This window comes from Sander vitreus, chromosome 19 (genome assembly GCF_031162955.1).
Source record: "Sander vitreus isolate 19-12246 chromosome 19, sanVit1, whole genome shotgun sequence".
Taxonomy (NCBI): Eukaryota; Metazoa; Chordata; class Actinopteri; order Perciformes; family Percidae; genus Sander; species Sander vitreus.
This window is the reverse complement of record NC_135873.1, coordinates 7518988-7546726: the sequence shown is the minus strand read 5'-3', so window position 1 is coordinate 7546726 and position 27739 is coordinate 7518988. Positions and strand designations below refer to the sequence as shown.

The window sequence follows — 27739 nt, the reverse complement described above, 5'->3', positions numbered from 1 at the left end:
TTTTACAGTAATACATATTGCAATAACAGCAACAACATTTCATTACAACCAAATACAGGGCGGTTAGATTCCATGCACACACTGAAATATAGGAAACTTAGTTGAGAAAAAAGAACAAAGAGTTAAGCGGAGAACTGCTGTATTTAAGAGAATTTAAGGAAAACCTGATGCCAAGTTTTACAAATGCAGCAAAGTATAATCAAACAAAAGCTCAAATGGGGATCAGAAGGCTTACACTCTAAAATCTCATTTGAAGTAATGCCAACACTGACACACACACACACGCACGCACGCACGCACGCACACACACACACACACACACACACACACACACACACACACACACACACACACACACACACACACACACACACACACACACACACACTGAAAACCACTACACTACTCTGAGCATTGCCCTGCAGTGAGGAGTGACACACATACACATGCCACAGAGGGGGTCTCCCTCAACACATTCCGTCACAAGGTTTGGCAGTTGGGACAATAGCAACTGTAAACACACTTCAGAGGAAGGTGAGGAAGCACCGCACACTGCTGCTGGCTTGGGCCTGTCAAAGCCCTCCTACCGGCAGCTTCCTGGGTCTCTGATAGTTTTTCGCCTGCTAGTTAGGGACTGACATATGGCTTACAATATGATTCCTGATGGCCTTTGCTGCTTGGAGCCTCTGGTTTCAGCCCCAAAAATGAATAATGCCCATGGTCGCATAATTCTTCTCTTGTTCTTCCCTCTTCCATTCTATCGATTCTGCTAGTCCGTCTCCCCGATGGCAGTGTTTGGGGAGTAAAAAGTAGAGGGTGAAGCAGGGGGATGAGGTGAAGCCAAAGTGATTCAGCAGCCCTCTTTCTTCATGCTCTGCTGCTCACCAGACTAGCTAGCTCAAATGAGTTTAGCCTGGCACAGTGACTGACACATCCGCAGTGTGGCAGAGAAGAGCAGTGACTGGCAGCCCCATATAACCTGAAGGCACTGAAATTGAGAGTGTGGGACTTTACTTTGACAGTCTGGGAGACATGTGCCTCTTATATTACTGGTGGGAGCAGCAGGAGGGCTGATCCTTGATCAATTATTCTAGTGGCTACCAAGCTTTTTACCTTGTAAAGCTATGTTGTAAATTATGTAAATTATTTTGGCAGTATTACCAACAGAGAGATAAATGACAAAATTTACAACTGGCCGATTAGGTTTAGTTATAAGCCTCTTTCCATTATTCTGAACCACCATTAGCCATTACATTGGGAAAAAAAAAACTCTCCCACTCATACACACATGTTAAGCATCCCTCATAAAACTTGTTACTTAGCACATTGGTCACTGTGTGTCAGTGTCACTAATCTACTTCCAACGCACGTGTGGGAGACTGCAATTGGCCCTGTGTTGACAAGGAGCGGAGGGAGGGGGAGTGAAGTGAGATGAGCGCCCCCGATTACGATAGGTTTCAGCAGGTGAACGGGAGGATGCACGGTAATTAAAAGCTAAATAAAGACATTAGTCATATCTGCTCACTGCGTGCATATGTGTGGGGAGATGATTAAATTTGGTTCGTCACCCGCTGTGCTTCACTGGAGTATAGACAGATGGATGAAGGACAAAAGGGAAGAAACAGTCGAGGAATGTTTATCCAAAAAAGGCAAGCACACATGAATGAAGTTAAGAGGGAAAGTATTTGGATGGGGAATTAATAAAAGGAGGCGCAGTTAGTTGAGGACTCCTGTGGGACGGGCTTTGGCTGGAAGTGTTTCACAGTTTCCTCGTGTCTTTTCACCCTCCTCTCTTTTTCTTTCATGCCAAGTTCTCCTTCATTTTTGCTGCTCCTCTCTCTGATTACTTTCCCTCTCCCCAAGTCTTTCTCTCTCTCTTCTACTAAACTACAGTAGTGGGGGTGCCATTGCTTACGTAAAAGCCGAAGCAGCTTCTGCTAAGCAGCTTTCTAATGCATAAAGGCATTTGCCCATGGCGGGTCAAGTGCAGGAGAAGCCTTTTTTATGTATTGAATGTTAGACTATTAGACTTTGGGATTATGCCCAAGATGCCCAGGAAGAAAGGGCATGAAATCAGGCGGGAAAAACCCCATAACAGAAAGACTCTCAGGCAAAAAACAACAGTAAAAATAGATATGGTGTCAACATAAATATATCTTAAACTCTCTTTTGCAGGCAGTTTTTTTTATCATGAAACATGTAGTAAATCTCTAAGAATGTTTGATGAATACAGCTTTGTTGGTGCTCCAGGAAAGTGCAGGTTTTAGCAGGAAATCCACGGCCAAATATGAAATCTTTGCAGTGATATGAAACGTACACAAAACCGAGTTTGAAAAAATAATAATAGGACAGATCACAGGAAGGGAGTTTAAGCAAGGATTTAGACTTCAATGTTAGATCCCTGAATGCTATGTTTTACTTCACTTATTTCAATAGTCCGCCGGCTTTTGATAAGAGGTCAGATTTGACTTTTTGAATGTAATAGAGTTGATTCAGGTTGTCGACGATGAGCGCTGAGAGGAAATTTCACATGCATGCCTTCGAGAAAATCTGTCATGCTCTGACCCACGGGGGTAATTACGACACAGTGTTTCACACGTTGCTGCTCAACCATAGCAAGGTAAGGTTAAGAGCCGGTCAAAGACATAAGGTAATGACATCACATGACTTGTGCTGGCTATAATGAGGCACCAGCAGAGCAGGAAGCAGGCCTTCAGTGAAACTGTTCAGGGAGATCCTTTTTTTTTTTCATGGCAGAAGATGCTTGAGAGTAACTTTCCGACTGACAGTAACCTTAATTGAAAGCGAATGCTGTGTTTTTTAGAGAAACACAGCATTAAAATGAGCATTGGTAATGTGAGTGGAGGTCTCCACGCCAGATGGAGGTGCTTAAATGGGAGCTAGTCTCGCATTGCCAGACCTATCTCCACAGCGCTCTCTGCGCTAGAGTATGGTCTGACTACACTACTTATCTATTCTGGGATAGGGGGGGAAAAAAACGCTCTGGCTTGCTTGTATTTCTTTAAACCAATCACAACCGTCCTGAACGGCGCAAAGCCCCGGATGCAGCGTTGGTGCACCTGAAAAATAGATAGCTGAAGAAAAGGGACTTCCAGCACATCCCAGGCTTTATCTCAGAAATGTCCATCCGTTGAGCCAGACTAAATGGGAGCAGACACAACTTGGAAGCTCCTCAAACCAATAAGTAAACCTGCAGGGAAAAAAACTAATCACAACACTGTTGACCAATGCAGGTGTGTTGTGGAGTAGTAATCAAAGCGTCTGGCGTGGCCAGCTGGTGCACACTGCAGTGTCGAGAATAAATCAGCTTCTTGTTGGTTGCAAATTGCAAACATTCCTAAAACGTCTTTCCGAGTGCACACTCCTCTTCAAGGAGCCTCAGAGAACAGAACTTAAACATAATGATGTTCAGAAAGTTCAAGAAAAGACTTAAAATGCAATTGTTCCCATTTCCCCTGCAGCTAATATTGCCTGTGGGACATTTCTTTATACTTTGATTGTGCTGTCAGGATACCTGCAGAGTTGATTAAAATGTTCTCTTAAAATTCATGGGAACCAGTGTAGGTATATTATGAGGAGAGTCAAAGTGTCAACACAGCTGCTTCCACATATTCTCATCTCTCAGCTGCCCTATAGCTCAACTGATGTGGAAATTTCACCCAAAACAGTTGTGCCAAAATGAAATATATAAGTTTTCAAATCACTGAAGAAACTCAATATATTGGTGCATACAGGCTTTCTTGTTAAGTGTAATGGTGTGAACACACTGTTGGCACACAGGGAACCAGTTGCTCTGAGCCCATTTATTTATTTAATCAAATATATTGTATGCATAGTATAGTATAGTGTGTTACTAGATTCCACTTGAAATGAATGTGAACTATTGTACACATAATTACACTGAAAAATAATTGACTTCACCTGGAATTATTTGTAATTTCATTACATCTCTCAACATTAAGAAACAAGTCTCTGTTTCATTTTTATAGTCATGGATGTAAACACTTTGTCATGATTTCAAGCAATTCCTATTTCATGTTTATTGCCAGGCCTATGCGTCCATCAAATGTCAGAAATCGGCTCATATTTTCTGAGATATCCTGCTGACAACAGATAAACTGACATGGGTGAAAATATAATCATGGTGGTGACAGTAATAAAACTGAATAGTTCTCCCATGGGTTTTACAAATGCAGTGTAAGTAAAACCGTAGGGCGTTTTCACACATGAAAGTCCGAACCAAGGTCCGGACCAAGGTTCATGTTTTTGTTACGTTGTATACATTTGATCCGGTAAGTTTTGGTTTCACACTGCAGTTATGCAAGCGCACTAAAGATCTATACGTGACAAAACTACGTCCTGCCATCATCACATACGTGAGCTGCGTCTCCAGATACTTCTAATTGATTGGTTTGTAGACGGGCTTCCACGTCCTCTCGTATCCTCTCTCTGTGTCGGAGTTTTTTCAACTGAGTGCTGCTCTCCCCTACTGCCGCGGCTCTTTTGGTTTTGTTGTGATGTTGAGAAGCAAAGACACGGGAACTTTCTTCCTGAAGCATTTATTCAGACACAAACGGAATCCTACACTGTACATTTACTACCACTTAACAAATAAACTGCTGATGTATTCTCTGCTCTGATCGCTGACAGCTGTCTGCTCTGAGCGCTGACACCGTTACCGTCTCTCACGTACACATAAGCATCAAGCTATTTCTTAAAGGAGCTTCCCCTGTCTTGTAACACAAGGAGAGCCTGCCAGAGCTTCTTGTATTTGGTCCGAAAGTCCGAACCATCCAAAAAATGCTTTCACACTATAAACGAACCGGACCATCTCTTTTTATCGGACCAAAATTTGGTCTTTAGATTCGGACCGTGGTCCGGGGGAGGCTTTACACCTGTAATTTTGGTTCGGATCAAACTGAAAAGTCCGAAAGTCCGGACCAAATGAGGTATGTGCGAAAACGCCCTTAGAGGCATTTCATATTTGATTTTTGATTATCTACTAGGGGTGGTACGGTTCACAAAACCCACGGTTTGGTTCGTATCACGGTTTTAGGGTCACGGTTTTCGGTTCTGTACGGTTCTTGTTATTTTTTCTTTTAATCTTTAACACTCCAGAAATATACTTCAGCATATGATATATGATATGATATATATAGCTTAATTATCCACAATGTAGGATACAGTATTAAATAATTATATAGTTATATCATGTAATCATGCACAAACTGAATTTGACTTGACTTTAATCACATTATTGGGACCATCTCTGAGGAAAGCTAGCTGAGATGTTGATACAGCCAGAGGGAAGACAGTGATGATTTCAACATGCTTTTCATTTAGGCTATTTGGCAAAAAAAGGAGAATGTGTATTGCCATCTACAGGAACTTATGTGCCTTTTTAGCACATGAAAATTGAAATATTACAGAATATCAATTCAAATAACTTGCATTTATCAAACTGCCAACTTCAGTGTAGCTCTTACAAAAATGTATCCTTTAAAAGAAAAAGAGAGGAACTCTTAAAGCTCCGTCTTTTGAATAAGTCAGAATATGTTAAACATAAAAACAGTTTACATTGTTAGTTAATTTCCTATCCTGGCCTGGGCTGGGACACACAGTCATACGGTTTGATAAAGTACTTATTGGACTTGTCCTTGCACTTACAATAACGAGCGTAGCTGTCAGGTCCTCCTGTATACGTCTCATCTCTGTTTTTTCCTGCATCCACCGTGTTTGTGTGTGTGTGTGTGTGTGTGTGTGCGCGCGCGTCAGTCGCAGGGAGAACTGAGCAGCCCCGAGAGACCCGACAGGATCTAAACTGCAGCCGCTTCAGCGACTTTAGAGTGAAAAAACGTTACAGTACATTTATGTTAAAATGTATACAGGTTGGCAGGACGGTCTGAAATGTTTTGCACGGTCTTTAGCTGTACGTTTTGTTGGTAACTTGTCCACACCACTTCTTTTGCGCGAAAGGGAAACACACTGTCTGAGGTCACATACGGGCACGAGGCTACATTGCGCATGCGTCGAACCGTGCGGCACACACACACTCCGAACCGAGACAAGCGGACCGAACGGTTCGGATGTTTTTTCATGAACCGTACCACCCCTATTATCTACAGTATACCAATTGTCAGCATCATTGCTGTGGAGGCAGTTGGCATGTTGATGTGTTTTTGTAGAGACTGAATAGAGAAACAGGCTCAGAGCAGAACAGTGAATGGAGATGACGGCAGACTGCCAACAGGTAAAAGAGACACAAAATAAAATAAAAAACAATGGCAGCCAGGTAAACAGATGGAGTAGTGATGAATACATGATGCTTTGAACAGTTTGTCCTTCTGATGTTATATCAGTCTGAAATTACAACACAAATTTAAAGTGAGACTTGAGATTTCCTATCGTAGGACAGCTAAAGAGATGAGATTAAACACTTAGAGATGAAATATCTCCTTTCAAGACCTTTTGTACGAGTTTGTACCATTCTTCCTAAGATGGTTAATTTGTGCTTTTAGTAAAAAGTAAGAGACTTCAATAAAAAAGCGATGAAGATAAAAAAGCATATTCACAGAAAAGCACATTTAACTAACATTTTCACCAACTCTTATGAGAAGCACCACTACGAAATACGCTATTAGCTTTTACATTTTTAAGTGGGTGACATATTCTAAGAGCACTGTGTCTTTTTTGACAAAGCCAAACCGACAGGCGTATTCCCTTCTTTAAAGGTGCAAGCATAATAGCCTACATGAATAGGCTTTTATTTTAATCATTGTGAAATGTCGTCTGACCTCTCATCTCGTCTCCCATCTTGCTGCTTGTTTTGTAAATTGTAAAAGACATCGGAGTGACAGCCGTTGAACAGAATCTCACTGCTGTGGCCAGAAAACTTTAATTGTAATTGCACTGTGTGTGTGTGTGTGTGTGTGTGTGTGTGTGTGTGTGTGTGTGACGGCCAATGAGTTTGGCAACCACAGAGACGATCCGACCACATTATTAACAGAGCTGCTTCCAGTAACCCCGAGATTGAGTTTAACTTCTGCATGTGGCAGGAAATTATTGTACTGTAAGAAGATGATTTATGAGTCTAAGAAATGCAAGATGGGTTGTGATAACGGGGACTGTGATTTTAAAGAGAAACTGACAGTCCAGCATGTGAACCACATTAAAAACTAGACTGAAGAGTGAATCTACCCAGGTTGTAGGTGGAAGTAAAGCAGCTGCCATAACTGCAGTGCGGTGGTACCATATGTAATAGTTTTCTATTCTAACCACTTTTGTACTGTTTTTTGCAAGAAATATTTTCAGGAGATCTAGAAGAACCTTCTACATGTTGAAATATAGTTATTGAAATGCAATTCAAACAAAGTTTATATGTAATCTCGACTAAATGTAACTTTTCAACAAAATTTAGCCCAGTTTTAAAAGATACTTACTACTACTACTACTACTACTACTGCTACTACTACTACTACTACTACTACTACTACTATAGATGTCTTTTCAGCTGCACATCACCAAAACCAGCTTAAAGATGTAGTAGGTAAGACTTATAAAACTAACTTTCTGTCATATTTGCTGAAACTGATCCTATGTTCCAGTAGAACTACATGAAGCAGGTCATTTAAAAAAAAAAAAATCCGGCTCCTCTGGAAACACCTACAGCCTGTAGTGCGATTTGCAAAAATCCACAGCTCCCTGTTCAGATGCACCAATCAGGGCCAGGGGGGGTGTCTAACTGCATGTCAATCACTGCTCATGCACACGCATTCATTCTCCCTTGTGGGGGGAGGGGCTTAAGGGACCGTTTTGGGCTTTAGCAGAAAGGGGGGAGGGACCAAAAGTTGTTGATGTTCACATTTTTTGGGTAATTCCTGGATCTTCGCAATCCTACCTACAGCACCTTTAATGAGCTGTGTCTGTATCAGGTTGTCCACTAATAAACTTCAAATTTGGGAAAAACAAACAAAAAACAAGCTGTCTAAAATAAAGAAATAACAAAAGAGACACACGGGTCACAGCAGACCACATATCAAAGACAGGCATATTACATGTTGCACAGGATACAACGGATTGAATACAATCAATTCATTACAAAATTGTGAAAAGTATACCCAAACCTGATAATAAATGTATAACTTATTCCAAGAAAGAGACCCGACCCAATCTGAATACACCTGATCGATAATTAGACCCCCTGCTAAATGCGGTCGACCTAAACAAACCCAAAAAAGAGAGAGAACACTAACACTGGCAGCAGCACGATGCGCCACCAATTAACAGGCAGTCATGGTCGGAAAGAGCAGTAATTCATGTCATGTTACCCTGCGAAGCACAGTTGACACACTCTGCCTCGTGGAAAAACACACATTTTTCTCTTGAGATGATTTTAATGCAGCATGTGCCTCACTATCATCTCCATTCAGGCGCTAGAGCTAAGATAAGTGATAATACAACAGAATCCCTAACTGATTCAGTTAAATATAATGTTGACCACTTGGCTGGGTCCAATTTCAGATTAGTGTTCTGAGACTGAATAAAGGGGTGATGACCAACTGAGCTCGGGTCGCCCAACAAATAAATCAGACGGTTGAATCGTCTATATATTTGAGTGGCAAAACACTCATGCGTGAAATCCACGGATCTATGTCTTACTGATAACATATAAATATGGTCAGAGACTGGCTATTTGGTTTTATTAGAGCAAGCCAAACGTCACACACACCAACAGTTATCTAGTGTGGTTAGTGTGTCTGTTTTGTGTGTTTATAAAAAAAGAAGTGAGCATACCAATGAGTGATGAAAGAGAGAAAGAACAGGAAACACAGGGATAGAAATGGCAAAAAGAGATCATGGAGCCTGATCCCCTCGCCACTGCTGTGCGCTGTGACTGAATGAGGCCGCGGCCCACGGCCCCTGGGCTGGATTTCCGCGCCCTCTTCCTCCCTCTATCCCTCTCTCCACCCGCTGCGATCCCTCTTCATCCTCTTAAGGAAATGTTCTGGATAGAAACTAAGTCAAGTGATGTTGGCATACTGTATGTGTGTCAGTGTGTGCCAGCGGATGTGTGTGAGAGACGGAGCGCGTGTGTGAAAGGGGAGGCGGGATCGCACATAAATTACAAATCAAAAGCAAAAAAGGAACGCAACTAGAAAATGAATTCACTCGGACCTACAGCACACCGTACGTAGAGACCGTATGCGATTTCACACTTAAAATTATTCATAATCAAAAAGTGAACTAGTACAACAACTAGAAAACTGGTTTTAGCCAAGGTGCCAGTTCTCACATTGCGTAGGTGAGGATGAGGAGTGGGGGGTTTGGATGGAGGAGGAAGAGTGGAGAGTAAGTGAGTCATAGTATAAACTGCTAGGCCTTCTGCATAATCATTTCAGCGCTGATTTCACGCTTCGTCACAGTGAGCTGAATCACCAGACAGACACGTGGCCACAGAAACCAGAGCCAAAACGTCTCTGCCTGGCTCTTCTTGCGTTATCTTGCACTTCTCTATCACACACAGACAGTTGAGAGATTCAACAATGTTTGTTCAATCTTTCTATCTGGTTCTTTAACCCTTTGACTTTATATACAATTGATGCTTGTAAAAATAGTAATTCTAATTTATGGGACTGGCTGTATGTGCCAGACATATTTAACACGCTTGTCATTAAACACTGTGGTTAACTGTGGGGGCATCAAGTCTGTGGAGAATCTGCTTATGGTGCTTTGGAGCTATACACTGAATGGTAAATGATTCATCCCATTCAGTGGCTGGCTTGTCTCCTCACAAACAAATTTCAACGGAGATTTGTGAAACAACAGCAACGACAGAATAAAAAAAAAAAAAAGAGCTAAACTAAGACCAACATTTGGTATCAATAATCGCTTTTGAATTTCAACCAACCAAATTTCTGGGAACGAGGGGTTTTATCTCCCCAGTCGTAGTCATATTGCCCCAAATTAGCTACAGCTAGTGCATCCAACTCATGTAAAAACCCAGGTAATATAGTGAACATTCAACTTGTGCACAGCAAACAAGAGAACATTTAGTTTTCTTCATTTAACCTTTAGAAATAAACCAGCCAACTCATTCCAAGTCCTCTAATCAGGCCACCATTATCGGCCTACAGACTAGGGTTGTGAAGATTAATCAATTAATTCATTAGTTGTTAACTCTTAAATTAATCGCCAACTATTTTGATAATCGATTAGTCGGTTTGAGTAATTTTTTAAGACAAAAGTAAAAATTCTTTGATTCCAGCTTCTTAAATGTGAATATGTTCTAGTTTCTTCTCTCCTCTGTGACAGTAAACTGAATATCTGAGTTGTGGACAAAACAAGACATTTGAGGACGTCATCTTGGGCTTTTGGGAAACACTGATCAACATTTTTCACCATTTCTGACCTTTTACCAACCTTCTGACCAAACAACTACTCGAATAATCGATAAAAAACACAGATTAATCGACTATGAAAATAATCGTTAGTTGCAGCCCTACTACAGACCAATATATTAAAAAACTGATTAAATCACATTCGACCGCCATTAGGACTTAGTGCTACTGTATTTGCAAATGTAAATTTCCTGTACAGCCATAATCTAAGTGTGTACTTGTGAGCCACATCAAAGACAAATGTCAATTGCTTTGTGATGGGCAAAGTCTGATTCAAACTGTGAACTGAAAAATAAAAACACACACAAAATAATGCATATTCTCTGATATGCATATTAATGGCGGCTAAAGTCTGCTGAAAAAAGATAAGTGTGGTTTTGCCTCCTTCAAAGTTTGGTTTGTTCTCGTACTCGAATCATATGGCAAGAATCTAAAAACAGGATTCTGTAAGAACCAGAGTCTATAATCAGAATCACTCAAATCTGAACACATCCCCTGTAAAGGACTGGACGAGCCCTGTGCACATATAAGAGGTCATCTAAATACTAGTATTAAGCCTTGTTATAGCACCTTTTAGATGGTATGTGCTCGGAGCTGTTTGTAATCCAAACATTCTTAGCATGAAATGAGAATTAGCTGCCGACACCCTGCTGACGACAGCTTTACGAAACAATTCAGGGGTCACAAGTCTCCTCATCGGTAACAAATCTCCTCAAATCCTTCCAGGAACAATCTATGGCAGAAATATCCCCCTGCCTCGGGGGCTCTGCTGGATTTGTTAAACAAACAAACCTCTGATAGCAATCTTTCCACGTACACTGATGCTGATTTGCAAAGCAAATGATCTTGATCAGTGGACACCACAGGGAGAATGCTGCAATTCTCCGATACCAACAAAGGGAAGGCCCTTGCATCCTGCTTTATCCACAGCTAGATTTGTGCCAGCCTTCACTGATGGAAACCTTATCTCTGCTGGCCTTCTGTCCGCCTAAAGGGACAGGGACCTCTGCATGCCGCTCTCGGGCCCCTCCAGGCACTGTGTAAGCCATGGTTTAGATTTGGAGGCACTTAACAGTCAGTATTGGCAAACTACAGCTCTGGAAGTTATAGGTCCCTTGAGCTGGAGGGAGATAAGACAAAAAAGAAAACAATTAAAAAGAAAAATAAAGGTAGAAAAAGGGGAATGCAGCCAGTTACCTGGAATTCAATCCCATAGTTCTCCCTGCAGAAGTCTCGTAGTTTGGGGTAGACGTGTTCTTTCAGTGCGTTCCTCTCTGCCTCTGTGTCTGGAGACAAAAGAAAGAGGACATACTAAAGTGTTGAACTAACTAACAAAAAAATCTAACTTTAAGCACTTGTGTATAGGAGCAGAAGCAATGTGCACATTATAGTAAAAATCTGTATTTGCATTGCCAGTTCAATTAAAGGGAGAAAATAAAATAAAAAAGTAGTTCAGCTTTTTGGGAAATATTATTCACCTCTCTGAGCGTCCGATGAGAAGATCGATACCAGTCTAATGTCTGCGTTATGTACAGAGCTCAAGCTATGGGACGATTAGTTTAGCTTTGCATAACATAAAGACAAGAAGCAGCGCTTGTCTGGCTCTCTATTAAGTTAAAAAATACACCTACTACCACTACTGACATTCTCATGTAGCTCTTTGAAAGTTAGGCCAGACTTGACTTCTGTAGGTCTTTGTCAGAGTTAAAAGCAGAAACAAATACCACAGTTCAACCTTGTTATACAATACATTCATTCAACAGGGGGTGTATCTTAAATGGATAGCTGGAACAACAGGTGAATAATAAGAGCCATTCAACTAATCGAATAATCAACTAATCCCCTCTTAAATAATTCATGCCAATATTAACGTCAGCACCATATCATTTTTAAATACAGTATGCAACCCCTTTTTACACCCATAAAAATATGATTACCTAGAAGAGCCAGTGCTGACACACACTATTTAAGAATATGGGATTATGCAGCATTAAAAAGTAAGGCAGTAATCATATTGGACAGTCGGAGTGTCACAGAGTGAGTGCCCACGGCTTGTTGTTGTGTCCCACTTTCTTTCCTCCTGTCCTCTCTTTTTCAAATGGTTACTGTAATGTATTTGGACAGGCCCAGTCTCTTCCTCCCTCTCTTTTTCTGAAGGGTGTGGATGGATAGTTAAAAACAGAACATGCCCGACAGAGAGGCCCTGTGTGACCAAGAAGCTGACTTGCACATGCACACATATGCGCACACAAAGAACACACATGGTGGACGGCGCACAAACATCCCCTCAGCCACTAACCGTGTCATACGCAGTGTGAGCAGAAGAGCCCATGAATTTAGTCTGACGAATATTCCTCTCATCTATCTTTAGTAAGGCTTTGGGCGATGACCGTACATATATCCGCCCACAGCTACCCGGGCAAAATGTCAAATCAAAACTGAACGGCTGTAATAGTATGCAAATGAAATAAACGGCACTTGCTGCATCAGTGGAGCTCTCGCCTAATTCCATTAGAGATACATTACAGTTATCTTACAGTGTTGTAGGTGACATCATAACCACAGAATAGCAGTGTTTATGGAATTTGCATTAAACCTATTTATGTGTTTGGGAAGTGATAAAAAGGAGTGCAATCCAAGTCTGCATGTTGCTGCACGGTGTCTTTCGTGACCTGACAGACTAAACTGTGTTGTTGTTTGTATTGTGCTGATAACTGCATGACGCCTTTCCCTCTCTCTCTTTTTTGTGGGATGATGATGAGTTATGGCAGCCTGACGTGTGTGTGTGTGTGTGTATGTGTTTTGTGTGCACACCCACTTGCAAAGGAACAAAGACTGAATGTTACATTCCCCTCTTTCTCGCTGTGTGTCCCTCCCTCCAATTTCCCAATCTGTTTATTTCAATAGTGTCGACCAATCTATCTTTCCTTTCAGATATGTCTTGTCAGCTCGTTCTTTTTTCTTTAGCCAGTCCTTTTCTTTTCTCTCTTCCACCCTCATCCTCCCGTAAGGGAACTAATGGGCGGTCAATTGAACATAGAAATACAGTCACATTTTCTTTTCTTTCTCTTCCTTCTTTCTTTTATACTCAATGCAAGGGCTGCTGCTAACAATTATTTTGATATTCCATTCCTTGTTTAGTCTTTAATAGGTGAAAATGGAATATCCCAGTGTCCAAGAGGGCAACTGGCAACTCACTTTCATACTAACGGTACATGTAGACTTTAACACCCTTCCAATTTTATCTCATTCCTCACTCTTCTCTCTTTACTGAACCACTTAATCTCACTGACATTTTACAGTAACGCTTCTGTATTCTGAATGATTATTCCCTGTTATTTATTATGTTGTAATTGTAGGCTCTGTGTGTTCTTTTTTGTTTGTTTGTTTTTTTGTTGTTTGGTTATTTGTTTCTGTTTTGTGCTGTTTTGTTTATCTTGTTTGTATGTGTGCAATGTTTTTTGTGGCATTTTGTTCAGGACCCCCTCGAAAACGAGATGGTACATCTCAAGGGGTTATCCTAATAAAAGAATTTAAGAATTTCAAGAATCTTCATACTGCTTGTTTTGTCCAACCAACAGTCCAAACGAGACTGTCCTCCCCTGAAAAACGCACACATAAGTTATGATGTGTGCAGTAATTATGATGGGTGCAAAGCAGATAGTAAGGTGACAAAATATAAGAGCGTCAAATTCCGAGTAAGGAGGTAGGTTGATGTGGTGGATGGGGCAAACAAACACAGGACTTTTACCCAGGAGACCGGGGTTCATGTCCCGTTCAAAAATAAAAGTAAACGGGGAAGGTTTTTTTTTTTTTACTTTAAGGAACAAACAGAGCTACGTCACGTTCTGCGTCAAGTGCGTAACCGCGAGTGAAGTAACATCTGAATTTATATTATTATTTATATAATAATATTTCCTGCCTCCACTAGTGGTGCTAATTTATGAAACGCTCCTGTGGATCCTATTAGAGGGGAGGAACACTACAGTACAGAACTACAGTATATAGTCGTATGGTTTGGAGGACTTGTTGATCCAAACCCAAAGATATTCAATTTACAGTGATTTGAATACTCAAAACCTCACATTTGAAAAACTGCAACCAGGCATTGTTTGGCTTTTTTCTTGATGGAAGGATTTAAACATCAACAAACCATCTGAGCAGTACTCGATACTAAAGTTCTATGGATAACGAGCCACAAAGCTAACCCAAAATCATTACAACACTATTAAGTCAGTTAACACTGACATTGCTTCAGCTGGTCCTTCAGTCCTCTAGATAGTGGTCACTGCAAGTCTCACCAACAAGGCTCTGACAAAGCAATCACTCTGCTCTCATCAAGCTACGCCGACTGACACTCCAGAGCCACTTGGTATGCACAACTGCTTAGAGATATCTGATTAAAAGAGAGAGAGAAAAAGAACCTCAGCAAATAGACCAAAGCTGTGACACGGTGGTCATCTACATTGACCAGTCCTTCCAGACAAATGCGGAGTTCTTTTGTGATTGCTGCGGGCAAAAATCCTTGAAAAATTGCGGGAACTTGCAAAAACTGCGGTTTCATCATGGCTTGTAGCTTTTCGATGATGTTCACGTCGCGCAATTATGTCACTTCATCACGTTCCCATGGCAACAGGGGAAAATGGCTGCTCTTGTGTGAAGTAAACGCAACATTTTTCAACTTTCTGCTAAGATATATGTGACTTTTTTTGCAACGGAAATGCGGGGATTATGAAATCATGCAAGCCCCGCATATTTTGTGCGGAAATCATCAATTTATGCGGCGAAAGTGCGGCGTATTTGAAAAAATGCGGCCCCCGCATAAATATGTGGACTTTGGCTGATTATGCATTGAATTATGCGATCGCATAATCATGTTTTTCTGGAGGGACTGATTGACATGGATGCTAGTGCGTGCGTGTGTGTGTGTGTGTGTGTGTGTGTGTGTGTGTGTGTGTGTGTGTGGGTGGTGTGTGTGTGTGTGTGTGTGTGTGTGTGTGTGTGTGTGTGTGTCCGTGTGTGGGTGGGTGGGTATGTGTGGGGTGTGTGGGGTGTGTGTGTGTGTGGTGTGCGTGTGTATATCTGAGATCCTTAAAGTGTCTGCATCCAAAAAGAGTGTGTCTCTGTTGGCTAATCCACAAAACACACTGGAAATGTGTCAGTTCTTTGAGTACCTCAATACAAATCTGTCATATCGGAGGCAGACATCTTTGGAGTTATTCACATGTAACAATCTGAGAAGTTAAGAAAAATCACTCTTTAGTGGATATGTTCATTAGCAAACTGTGACAAGGGGGTCAGTAGATACATCAATTATTTGATGTCAAAAAGGTTAAGAACCACCGGTGCAGAGTATGTTTTCATGCATCAGGGATGTTTTAGGTTTAGATTGACGATTCTTCCGAAAATTCATCGTCGACAGTTTTTGATTAGTCGTTTATCATGCTAAAAAAAATCTTTCTGGTTCCAGCTTCTCAAATGTGAATATTGTTTGGATACAATATATAGTTCTCTTAAATCTAGGTCTGGTATATCGAAGCTGTCCCCAAGTGCTGTAATGCCTGCCGTTTTAGACGTCTGAGAAGTTCTTTGCTTTTTCCCCGCCAGTCATCATGATTCGGCATGATTCGGCATGATTTGGCATAAGTAAAGAACAACTGCCAAGGTCATTAACAGACTGATCAGCATTCATGAGGTGCTTTGCATTGACTATTTATGGTTAAAAATGGGCATGTACAGGACGGGATAAGAGGCTGATTCACATACACACTCTTGTGGGTAATCTGTGATTTATAAAGGGAACATTGGGCCTCATTCACCAATATCTATAAGTTTTCTCTTAAATATGTTCTTAAGAAAGTCCTTAAGAAAAGTCTACGTCGGATTCATGAAACAGCTGAACTGTTCTCTCTGGTGTTCTTAGCATTGATGAATTCAACGTCTTCGTAATTGAAAGCGCGTGGCAGTTGTTCCTAATTAGCATAAGAAAACGCCCCGCAAATTCCCATATAAGGACATGACATTTCCTGTGCACCTCCTGGGAAGCGGGAGACTGCGTTCAAGAGATAATTGTCGGAGTTGCAGATGACTTGCAGATGTACATTGCAGTGGTGGAGGAAGTACTGAATCTCAGTACTTAAGTAAAAGTACAAATAACCAGAGACATATTTACTTTAGTAAAAGTACAAATAACCAGAGACATATTTACTTTAGTAAAAGTAGAAGATGTCCACTACCACAAACAAGGCCAGCTGGCTTTTAAAAGAAGTTCCTATCCTAACCAGCATAAAACAGAAATATGTTGTTAGAATCGGAATGCGGTTGGTTTTATTCATGGATGTAAGTAAGCAAATAAAGTGTGTGAAGCAGCGACAATGGGGAGGAGATGTGAAGAGGTCCAGCCAAATAAATAAGATATGAACTCGTCCTACGCTGCCTGGCGGAGGAGTAAACAATGCTGTGGAGAGGCAACTATGATTTTAAAAACGGGAATAATAAAAAACAAACATTTTCATTTTCACTTTTACCGGGGGGTCAGCGGCGCTGCGCCCGGGCTCTGGAGCACTGGAGCCGGCTTGGAAGCCGATGAAGGATCGACGGTGCACCATATATATCTATGGCAACCAAACTTTACTGGTGAGACAAACGTGTGACGGTCAGGAAGACGTTTTGGCAGGAGGAAAAACTGATCAGAAAATGTAACGGAATGTTGTAGAAATGTAGTGGAGTAGAAAGTAGATAATTGCTGCAAAATGTAGCAAAGTAAAAACCACTCCATTTTGGCCCTATAAATAGCGCGATCAATCACCAAGTCACGATCATTTAATCAGTTTAACTGCTGATGTAAATTGCAGTGTTAGTGTTTCTTTGTATCCTATGATTTTAGGATATAACAAATATATAACAAATAACAAATTATCAGAAATACATTACAGTACAATACTATCATTGTAAACAACTGTAGAATTAAATAAAATGCAGTAACCAATTATTTGGAGCAAATTGTCATCACTCAAATGTGCGTAAGAGTGCTCTTGAGTGTTCGTAGATTTTTTTCTTAGCTAAGAACAAATCCAAGATAAGAAAATCTTCGTAAAAATTGCGTAAGTGGGGTTTAAGAACACATTTCTTCGTAAGAACGGTTGGTGAATGAGGCCCATTGCTTACAGATGTGCATACACACGTTTTATAAATAAGAATTTTTTTTTGCCGTACGCCATTTTTAGCTTTTGGGCGTACGTACACTTTTAGTAAGGATCCTATGCGCAGTTTTATAAATGAGACCCCTGAAACTGAACCGTGATGATGCAAACGCACAGTCAGTGAGCAAATCAATCCCGAATGACCTGGACGATGCTCAAGACAAAAGTGTAAATCTGCCATCCATAAAGGCCAGATGTTCCTGCATTTCCTGAACACAGGGAGACCCTACAGGTTATCTGAATACCACTGAAACAAGATGAAAGAAATTCACTGGAGTTTATTGTGCCAGATGTATGTTGGGAACACACTAAAACATTTTACAGCCCAATTATAGTAAACCATGATGGCTGATTCTCAAGATCGTGGAGACATGGACACCGCATGTTATCTTTCTGAAAATTTAAGATTCAAATCTCTTGCCTCCTGACAGAATCTCAGACCAGTCAGATGGTCTAATCATGATTATATCGAACATGTTAGATTTTAGGTTGAATCTAGACTGGGTAAACCCAGGCGATTTGATTTCACCCTGCAGCTCAGGCTGGAAACCTGTACGTTTATCTATCCTGCTTCCGTTACAAATTTGCGGGGACCAATCACAAACTGGCTTATCCACCTGGCGCGCTATTGGCGGGTTTAACATGTTTACGATAGAGAAGCGACCAAGCAGCTTTTTGTTTACATTCAACTTGACGGCCACCGAAGCGCAGCAACCCCTTGATGCCGCTGCTGTTTTAAAAGAATTGAAAGGCAAGTTTTCTCTGAAAATGGAACAGAAACTTGCCCTGGAACAATTCCTACAAAAGAAGGATGAGTTTGCCTTACTACCGACCGGCTTTTTTTTCTTTTTTTTTTTACTACCTACCGGCTTTCGCTCTGCAAAGTACGTCACCCGGATCGTTGGTCTGATTGGGCGAAGGACTATCCAATTGCGTACAGAGTCATTTGAACTATGCCCGTTGATCACGCCTCTTGTGCAGTAGAAAATACAGAGCAGACTCCCCAGACTAATGTTCAATCTTAAAAGATTGAGCTTGGTCTGGTGATAGCCAGACTAGGTTGGATCTACCTCTATCTAAGTTGGAGATGGACAATGATGCCAAGGTGTGATGCCATGCTTTTCAAAATATCCAAACTCATCTGCTGCATCTTTAGTTTTCTGTCAGTTTCCTGTCATGGACATGTCACTACTAATGTCAGGGCACTAGTGAATTGTCCCTACCAATATTTTCAACGATCTGAAACAAATCGATAACCGGTGAGGTCAATGCAGAGTTGCCAGGTCTGTTTGTTTCCTGTACAATGTGGAAGTATTTTAACGAGTGAGGGGGATGTGGGATGTGGTCTTCTATCAGGCTCAGGTTTGCTGCAGGTTCATAAGCTGATTTAAAATGTAGCATAAAGCTCTAGTATATTTAAATTTTAAATACTAATTGAAGTCTCAAACTTACAGTAATGAAATAATATGTGAAACATTACTTTACATACAAAAAAACAAGCCCTGTTTTGAGCAGGTAATGTTCTGTGTGTGTGTGTGTGTGTGTGTGTGTGTGTGTGTGTGTGTGTGTGTGTGTGTGTGTTTGTGTGCATATGGGCATGTGAGCAAGTGCACATATACTGTATACAATTGTGCACATTGGTCGTCCGACAAAAAAAGTCCCTAGCAATGTAAAAACCAAACCTATGCATACCCTAGTTACTTGCGTTATTATGCTGCTCCACGTACACAAAGTATGTGATAAGGTAGTAAAGGGTTTTGCTTTTTTGTAACATAAGTAGCTTTAATATAGTTGTGTAATCAAATGCAAAAGTAGCAGTTTTTGTGGAGAGATTTGGTCTTACACTGTTTATCAGATCTATATCATACTACCTCACCAGGAACCTCATAGCCAGATAGTCATCACATTTCTAATCCTCTGTGTTACTTTTTAATCTTGGAAACTGTGCCTTTTAAGGATGATAAATCTTTGCATGCAACACTTTATTTCTGTCAGTGTCCTCGAGAAATATATTATATTCCAAGGAGAATTAAATTGTGGGAGATGTGTTAAATATTATATTCATTTTTGAAGTGACATTGCTACTCCATGGTTTTGGGAAATTCATCAATATATCTTTTTTTTTTTAAACAAAGAAATATATTCTGAAAATGGAATCTGGAAATGAAGAGTTTGTAAGTCCATGGATACGCATGCATAACTGACATACAGATTTCTAACACTTTTGACGCAGCAACTTATTGTCTGCAAAACTAAGCAAGACTTGAAGCCTTACCACATTATATTGTAGTGACTTTAAAAGTAGCCAAAAATAGTGGCAGGTTCCAAAGATGAATATATCCTCCAAGAAGACATTGAAAGAAACATTCATTGGAAGTTACTGGTAAGATTTTGTTCATTTTCAATCTATTATCAGCATTAAGCCTCCAAACTCTCCCCAGCAGAGCCCTTGATGTGCACGTAAAATAGAATTTCCATTAGTTATAAACCACTTGCAGACCACACTAGTTTTTCTCGAGGTTAATTATGTTGGTTATAAGTGGGGGATTTCATTCAGGTGTATCTAGCTAAGCATCACCATCATTCACCGATGAGATATTTTTACAGTGTGTTCCATTATATGGCTCAAACACCCTGGGAATTAGATGAGTGTGTGAGGGCAACTGCTGAATTTGTCAGAACGATGTCCTGGGGGTGCAGTCTTGCTCCACAGCACTCTGGGAAACTCCGAGAGAGGTCATTTAAAGCCGCTGCCAAACTAGTGAGAGTGAGCTTTCTCTCTCTTTCCCTTGAGGAGAAGAGCGGAGGCATGGAGGCCAAGGACGACACAAGAGGGGGAGCAATAAGCTTGCTAACACTTCACTTGCCGCAGAACTGGGGCCCCGGGTGCCTGGTTAGCTCACCTGGTAGAGCGGGCATCCATATATAGAGGTTTACTCCTCGACGCAGTGGCTGCGGGGTTGACTCCAACCTGCGGCCCTTTGCTGCATGTCAGTCCCCTTCTCTCTCCCCTTTCAAGTCTAAGCTGTCCTGTATAAATGAAGGCCTAAAATGCCCAGAACAAATCTTTAAAAAACGAAAGCATTGGGGCCTGGCTTGCCCAGAGATCTGGCACTCACCAGCCCTGAAAAGCAATTTCTTAAACAAAAGCCACCCTTGACACTGTATTTCCACCTGTCATCTCGCCCTCTGTCCTCCTTGTCATCCCTCCCACTCTCTTCTTTGTTCTCTTTCACCAGACTCAATTCGAAAAAGTGGATGATTAGGGAGAGAGAGATATTCTTGAAGTAAAGAGACCATTGAATTACAGGAAATCAGTTAAAAACCAACCAAACAAACAGAAAAAGAGAAATAGAGAAATTTGGAACAATGGGAATAATTGTGGGGTAAAATTGAATGTAATTGGTGGTCTCTGTGGTGACATACTATAGCGTTGATGATTGTGCGTTGGAGAGGTAGATGATTTTATGCATCGCATCCCTACGGCCTCGTGCTTTTATCAACTTCAAACAGCTTTAGTGATAGCTTGCATTCAAATAGCAGCCTATTGCACCCAACCGATGCCAGAGCCCCTGAGGTGACTAGCAAGGTAATGGAGTTGTCATGATATGCTTATAATGCTTATATGGATCTCCATGAACACACACAAACACACACACACACACACACACACACACACACACACACACACACACACACACACACACACACACACACACACACACACACACACACACACACACATATTGATAGAAGAGACAGGTTGCACAAAGCACTGAGCGGTAAACACAAAAATAAATAAATCATGTTAGGCTTTTCTCTGGTTTGTTGCTGCTGTCTCGCTACTGGCAAGAACAGATAGTGGAGTTTTTAATTGATCGACTGTGGCCACACACACACACACACACACACACACACACACACACACACACACACACACACACACACACACACACACACACACACACAGATTCATCCACATGCGCCAAGAACTTGAGTGATTCATTAACATCATGGAAGGAGGATGTGAATCCACTCAAATTAGTAGTTTGGCTTACATTTTGGCAAACACTCTGGAATACATATAGCCTACTCTATATCACTGCATTGTGGAGTGAACCTTCTAGTGTAGCATATGCATGTGCTGATATCTCAAACCACTCTCTTCTGTCTACTTGCTAGACAATGTTCTTTTTCCAATTTATTTAAAAATGATATGCCCCTTTTATAGACAGCGCAAAGAAACACAACAGAGGTCCCTGACGGTGAAGACACCAGTGGCATTGTCCTGCAGTTGCCTATGGCTTTTGATTAAGAGCATTAGGGTCAGTATATTCAGCAGAGCCAACACTATAACCAGCGAGCACTTAAACATCTTGGCGTTGTAGATCAAAGCAGAGATGTCCCCCGGTCAAACAGACACAATAAAAAAGTGCCGCTATACTGTTTTGATGGGGAGATTATTACTGCGGATAGCATTGTGTACCTTTGTAGTGTCTGGTATTACACATAGTGAAATTACACTGTTACGTTTATGGGGAGTTTGTCAAAGCAAGGGATTCTGCCCAGCTTTCAGCAACTCCTTCACACTCCTACTGCTTCATTCTTTGATGCATATACATCTTTGGGGAGAAATGTGAGGAAATATGCTCTTTCTGTTCCTGCTCAACTAGGGTTAGAGTTACTCATTCAATTTCACGGTCACAGCTTTCTGGTCACGAGCCTAAATAGACTAATACTCCACTACGTGACAGCAGGATTTGGTGGGATTTAAATCAAAATGTTGGAGGAAAATGCCAATGCCTCTTGTATCATCAAAATGTGTATTGTATCCATTTGGGTCATGATTGCTTGTCTTATTTGACCACATTATACATGTAGTGTGTTGAATGCTATTAAATAAGTGCATGGACAGCCCCCTCTAGTGAACATGGAGAAACAAGTACTGCAGCAGGACTGAGGGCAGACCTTTGTCATAGTTAGGAATAACAGTATTTCATCATGTGCATGTTTATACAGAAGGTAGGATTTGCCACACCACAAAAGTTTGCAAGAGTAGGAATGTTTCTGCAAATAGTTTGAATCTGTTCTGTTATTGACAGACAATATCATTGACAATATCTACAGTACAGCTGGAATACTGTAATGGAGTGAACTCATCCGAGATCAAAACAAATGCAAAGAATACCTTATTGCAAATGTGATTTGACAAAGGTAGGGGAATCAGCAGTGTTTCTGCGCCACTGTTTGAAGTATGAGTGTGTACTTCAGTGGCTTCATTACCAGGATATACTAGCACTGGATACCAGTGCCTTGCTTCACTGGAAACAGCAGCTCATAATTAGCTCTTTAAATAGCTCAGGCTGAGATGTGTGTCTTTCCATTTGTGCCGACAGTGTGAAAAAAAACTACTTGGAATAGCCCCCTCATCGTTTTTCCATCCACGTGTAGATCGGAGCGTTAAATTCGTACTGTGAGGTGATGGTCTGAATGACTGAGTCAGCTACAGGTGGCTAAACAATGCCAGCGTTTTCACTCTGTACCGCGGGCCATAACACTGCAATAAACTGAGTTCAATTTCTTCTTATTTTTTTGGGTCCACAGCAATTTGCTCAGCGTGGGCAAGCAAATGACAGTGATATATTGACAAAAGCAACCTGCCTTTTTAATTCTGGCATGCCCTCCTCTCTCTCTCTCTCTCTCTCTCTCTCATGGCCTACTCTACTTCCCTTGCCTTGTTTACTCCAGTTTTACGGAGCCTATTTTTACCTCTTTGCCCAGAGGGCATATTCAAATACAGAACTGCAACTGGGTGTCTCCCTCACAACCCAACTGTCTTTGCACTCTGCTCACACCATGCACTCTATGTCGAGAACAATGTGTTGTTTCATTGTGATATTGGAATAAATCATGTGCCAATTTGTTTTTTGTCAAGTTGTCATTTGGCCTAATGGAACTTAATTTAAGATATTTTCCAGTTTTTCTATTAGGTTAAGTGGATCTTTACATGTTGCAGCTCAATACCTCGCGAATAGACTACACCTTGATCTCAGAACCCTGACTTTTTAAATGGGCCTAAATCAATACTGGATCACAAGATCACATGCTTGTAAAGTGGCTGGATTTTATTTCCCAATGCATTAACCTTCTATTTTACAGAGCTTGAGTTACATTTATTTTTTTACAGCACTAAAAGCTAATAGCTGCAATTTGTTTTATTTAATTTCTCAAGGACTGTCCACACAAGTTACATCTTTAAATTCCATTGCAGACAATTCAACTAAAACATACTAAAAAGCCCAAGACATCTGGATAATACGGTTAATGTATTTCCATATTTGTAAAATGCAAAAAAAGAAGAAAAAAACGTCTTATTTGAAGTTCTGCAGGGTTGAAGAGTGTGTGAGTGTGTCAGATGGGGAGATGGAGGTGTCACACTAGGTCTTACCGTCGGGGTTGGCACAGATAAACACCCGGACGCTGCGGCCGATGGGGACGTGGTGCGGCAGGGCGTTGATGTTGCCGCTGATGGCCGCCTTGCGCAGCGCCGACTCCCGCGGGCAGGGCTGCCTGCTCCCCACACCCGACGGCCACATGGTGGGCGACTTCCAGCGTGGCTACACACAAACACACGCACAAAAGGGGCATGTTAGCGCGGCCAGGGGCGCGCACACAGGCACATGGACAGACGTGCATGCTTGCACGCAGATTCCCCTGATCCATCCACACACACGGGGCGTTAATTATGGCAAAAGCATGGAGCTGCACGCTTTAATTTGCAGCTAACTTTGGACACATTTACATGCATTGACTTAATTCCTAAGGACAGAAGATGCCTGACTTTTTCACATTTCAATATTTGCTCCAAAATGCCCCACTGGGCATTTTGTTTAAAATGTGACATTGAAAGAGTTACGAGTTTGATCTTTTCTCACATAAAATGCACAATATTTATTTAGGAAATTTTACTGCAGGCTTAAGCGTGACAATACCTTGCTATACTCATAACGCCCATGCCACACACACACACACACACACACACCAATTAAGTTAGGATGGATCTGCCAAATCTTCTCCAAACACAGGAGTGAAATTGAATGTTTGTTGTTGCAATAATATGGTAGGGATATAATAATAGGATATTACGCACAGCCTACTATCGTCATGGTGCATGCGTAATTTGTATACATGTCCTTGGACGCATTCATGAATTTTCATGCCACTGTGGGACAAACAGACAAACAGAACGACACGAAACAAAACTCGAATAGACGAGCAAGGCAAGCATCAGTCGTATTCACACCCCCAGAGAAGATGCTTGTAAAGGCGAATAACCGCTACGAATGGTTATTCGGAGGAGCAGACGTCAAGTCGCTGGTTTTCCGGAGTTGGTCTGAAATCTTTGTTTCAAAGACGGAAAACCTCGAAAAAGACAACAAAAAGCGGAGAAAAGTTGGGTAGTCCACTACAGAATACTACGTTATATCCTCTGAAACAGACCACTAAAAATCACAGAGGCACCGCATCCACAGGGAGGACTTGACTACTAGTGATTCTGGAGACAGGCACAACAGGACACTTCTTTGTTGCTCACATTCATTCGCTTCATGTCGTGGCTTCCGAAAATATCCAAGCGTCGAGGACGGTAAAAGGAAGATAAAAACGCCCATCAGAGTTTCTGTGGCCGAGAGACGACGCCGGGAGACAGTAAAACGGATGCCGTGTATCGGAGTGCTCCCCCTGGCATCCTGCTGTCTCTACGAGCCGACCGAGCTCTGAGAGAGGGAGTGTGTGTGAAGCCTGGCAAAATAAAAGCGCGACTACAGGCTGGCAATTTTCAAATTAAAATAGAAGTTTCAGCATACAGATTGCTAGACCTTCACGTTAAAGGCTAACAAACTTTACAGTGAAAACAAGAATGGTTTTCGAGACAAATCACTATTTTGTACATAAAAAATAACGCAGTTTTAACTTAAAGTGTGTTTTTATATCGTATAAGTTAGCCTCGTATACTTACCTAGCTTGTCCCAGTAATTTGCCCTTTTACGTTGAAGGCTGAATGTGTAATTCCGGTCGTGCTCTAGCTTTTTTCTGTTTGACTTGACGGAGGTGATAGAGAAGAAGAGCTCTGGATTCTTGTTATATCTTTCTCCCTGTCTCTCTCCTCTCCGGTGGACAGACTGCTCACCCAGCCTCCATTAAAGATAGCACTGGACCGCGGAGTCAGCAGCAGTGCGATGTCGTAAATGACGTTACCACTGTTAAATGTTAGCAAAGCCCGTCTACAGAGCCGTCTACTTCCCTTATTAGAAATTCTTTGATGTTAGGCTACCAAGTCAGGAACAAAGTAAAGTAACGTTAGCCTTGAACTAGAAGCGACGGTACTGAAACGTCATTACACCTTCACTTTTTTAACCAGTTAAACGTCGAATAAAGTTGATTTAGCCTATTCACATGAAAGTGACATTGTCAGATTGTTTCACTCTCCTGTTAGTTTTCACCGTAATTAATGTTAGCCTAAGGTGCATATATCTTTTCCTCTATAGCTACGTGAGATATAGCTAAAATGACAAATAGTTATTACGTTGTAGTTGTAAAGCACAGTTCCATAGCTAATTTGTAATAACAAGCCACTGTTCCATGAGAGTTTATGAGAAGAGAAATTGGCTTAAGTAACGTGTAATGCGTTACTTTTCTGAGTATGTTACCTGAGTGAGTAGCCTTTGTCGCGGATAGGGGAGAAGCAGCACCTCACAGGAGGACGAGAAGGTGGGGGGGGGGGGGGTTTGAATGAATTGCTTTATCGATAACTGTACCTCTGCTCTGCAGCCTCTGGTTATTCGCGCTGGAAGTTTAAGTGCATTGGATTTGTACTAAACGGAATTGATTACTGTGCTGTTCTTGTGAGGGGGAAACGCTGAACCATATATTTCCCCCACCTCTCAGTCTTAGTGTTTAGCGGGCAGCAGCAAGTATTTCTCTGAATCTGATGAAGAGTGAGCTCTCGCTTCAACCTTAAGCTCAGCCTCTGCACTAATGCTTTTTAAGTTATGATTGTATAAAAGAAGAATGAAGCCTATATAGATGCATAAGGTCCCTGGCTAGATATTTACCATCTTACTGACGAAAATAAGCTTTTAACATCACTCTATGTCCACATCTCACATATCCAGCCAAGGAAAGAAAAACCTCTATTTTAAAGATCAAAACATTTCAAATAATAATGTTATATAGCTATATAGACAATAGTGGAGACATCGGTGACCTCGTTTGCAAGTAAAGCAGCAATTGAAATCATTGTTCCAAATCAATGAACACCATAAATGAGCACTGACTGTTGCAAGATTTATTTATTCCAAATCCTGCTATTTCATATTTCAATTTATTTTTTATTTATGTATTCAGCTTCTGCACACTCACAGTAACATTCAAATTTAACTTATCTAACTTATTCCTGGCATAATTGTAAGTCTAGAGGACACATTACCATGACTACAAATGCCAAATCTAACACATTATTTACGTAACATAAAAATAATTAGGCGCTAGATGACTTACTGTTCTGCTGCAGGTCTCAAGGAGGATTCTAGGGCTCTGCAGGCTCCCACCGACCCATTTAAGGCAGTCTGCAGGACCACTGGCTCACACCAGAACAAAATGTAATACTCCGGAAAGGCTCAAGTGGGGCACAGGGGATCGGAGCCTTGTTCCCAACAGTGTTATGACCTTTCTTTACTTGATTGTTTCGCTCCCTCTCATAATCCCTAGTCAGTTAATCATGTGTGCACCTGCACTGGATTAATGCACCGCAGTCTTTCGAGAGGATGCACTTTACACAGCTTGTTGGCATGGTGTGATGTGGCAGGCGAAAATTGTGTTTTTGGATGGGCATGTGTGTGCGAACAGGGCTGCTGGTGCTACAGTAGAATTTCTGGCCCCTGGGAAAACAGCTCAGGGGGCCTTAAAACCGTGACAAATGTATAATCTTAAGGCCTCTGTACAGCATCTTAAATCATTTAGCATCTCTCCCCAGTTTGGTGCCCCTAAGTCACCTTTGGGTGAGTGTTTGAGCATGTGTGTGCATTCAAGCATGGTTATAGTAATTGCAAGTTGTTGGGT

The 27739-nt window shown here is 41.4% G+C and overlaps 1 protein-coding gene across 1 annotated transcript in view; it reads right to left on the bottom strand.

The window, feature by feature from the left end:
• Positions 1–25374, bottom strand: part of nwd2 (NACHT and WD repeat domain containing 2) — a 52547-nt gene extending 27173 nt beyond the window's left edge. Inside the window, exons 1-3 of the mRNA XM_078276534.1 lie at positions 25215–25374; positions 24069–24237; positions 11616–11704 (exon numbers count right to left, since the gene is read on the bottom strand). Coding sequence (XP_078132660.1) covers positions 11616–11704; positions 24069–24237; positions 25215–25229 — 273 coding nt within the window. The 5' untranslated portion in view covers positions 25230–25374. The remainder of the gene's footprint in view (positions 1–11615; positions 11705–24068; positions 24238–25214) is intronic.
• Positions 25375–27739: the final 2365 nt, after the last annotated feature.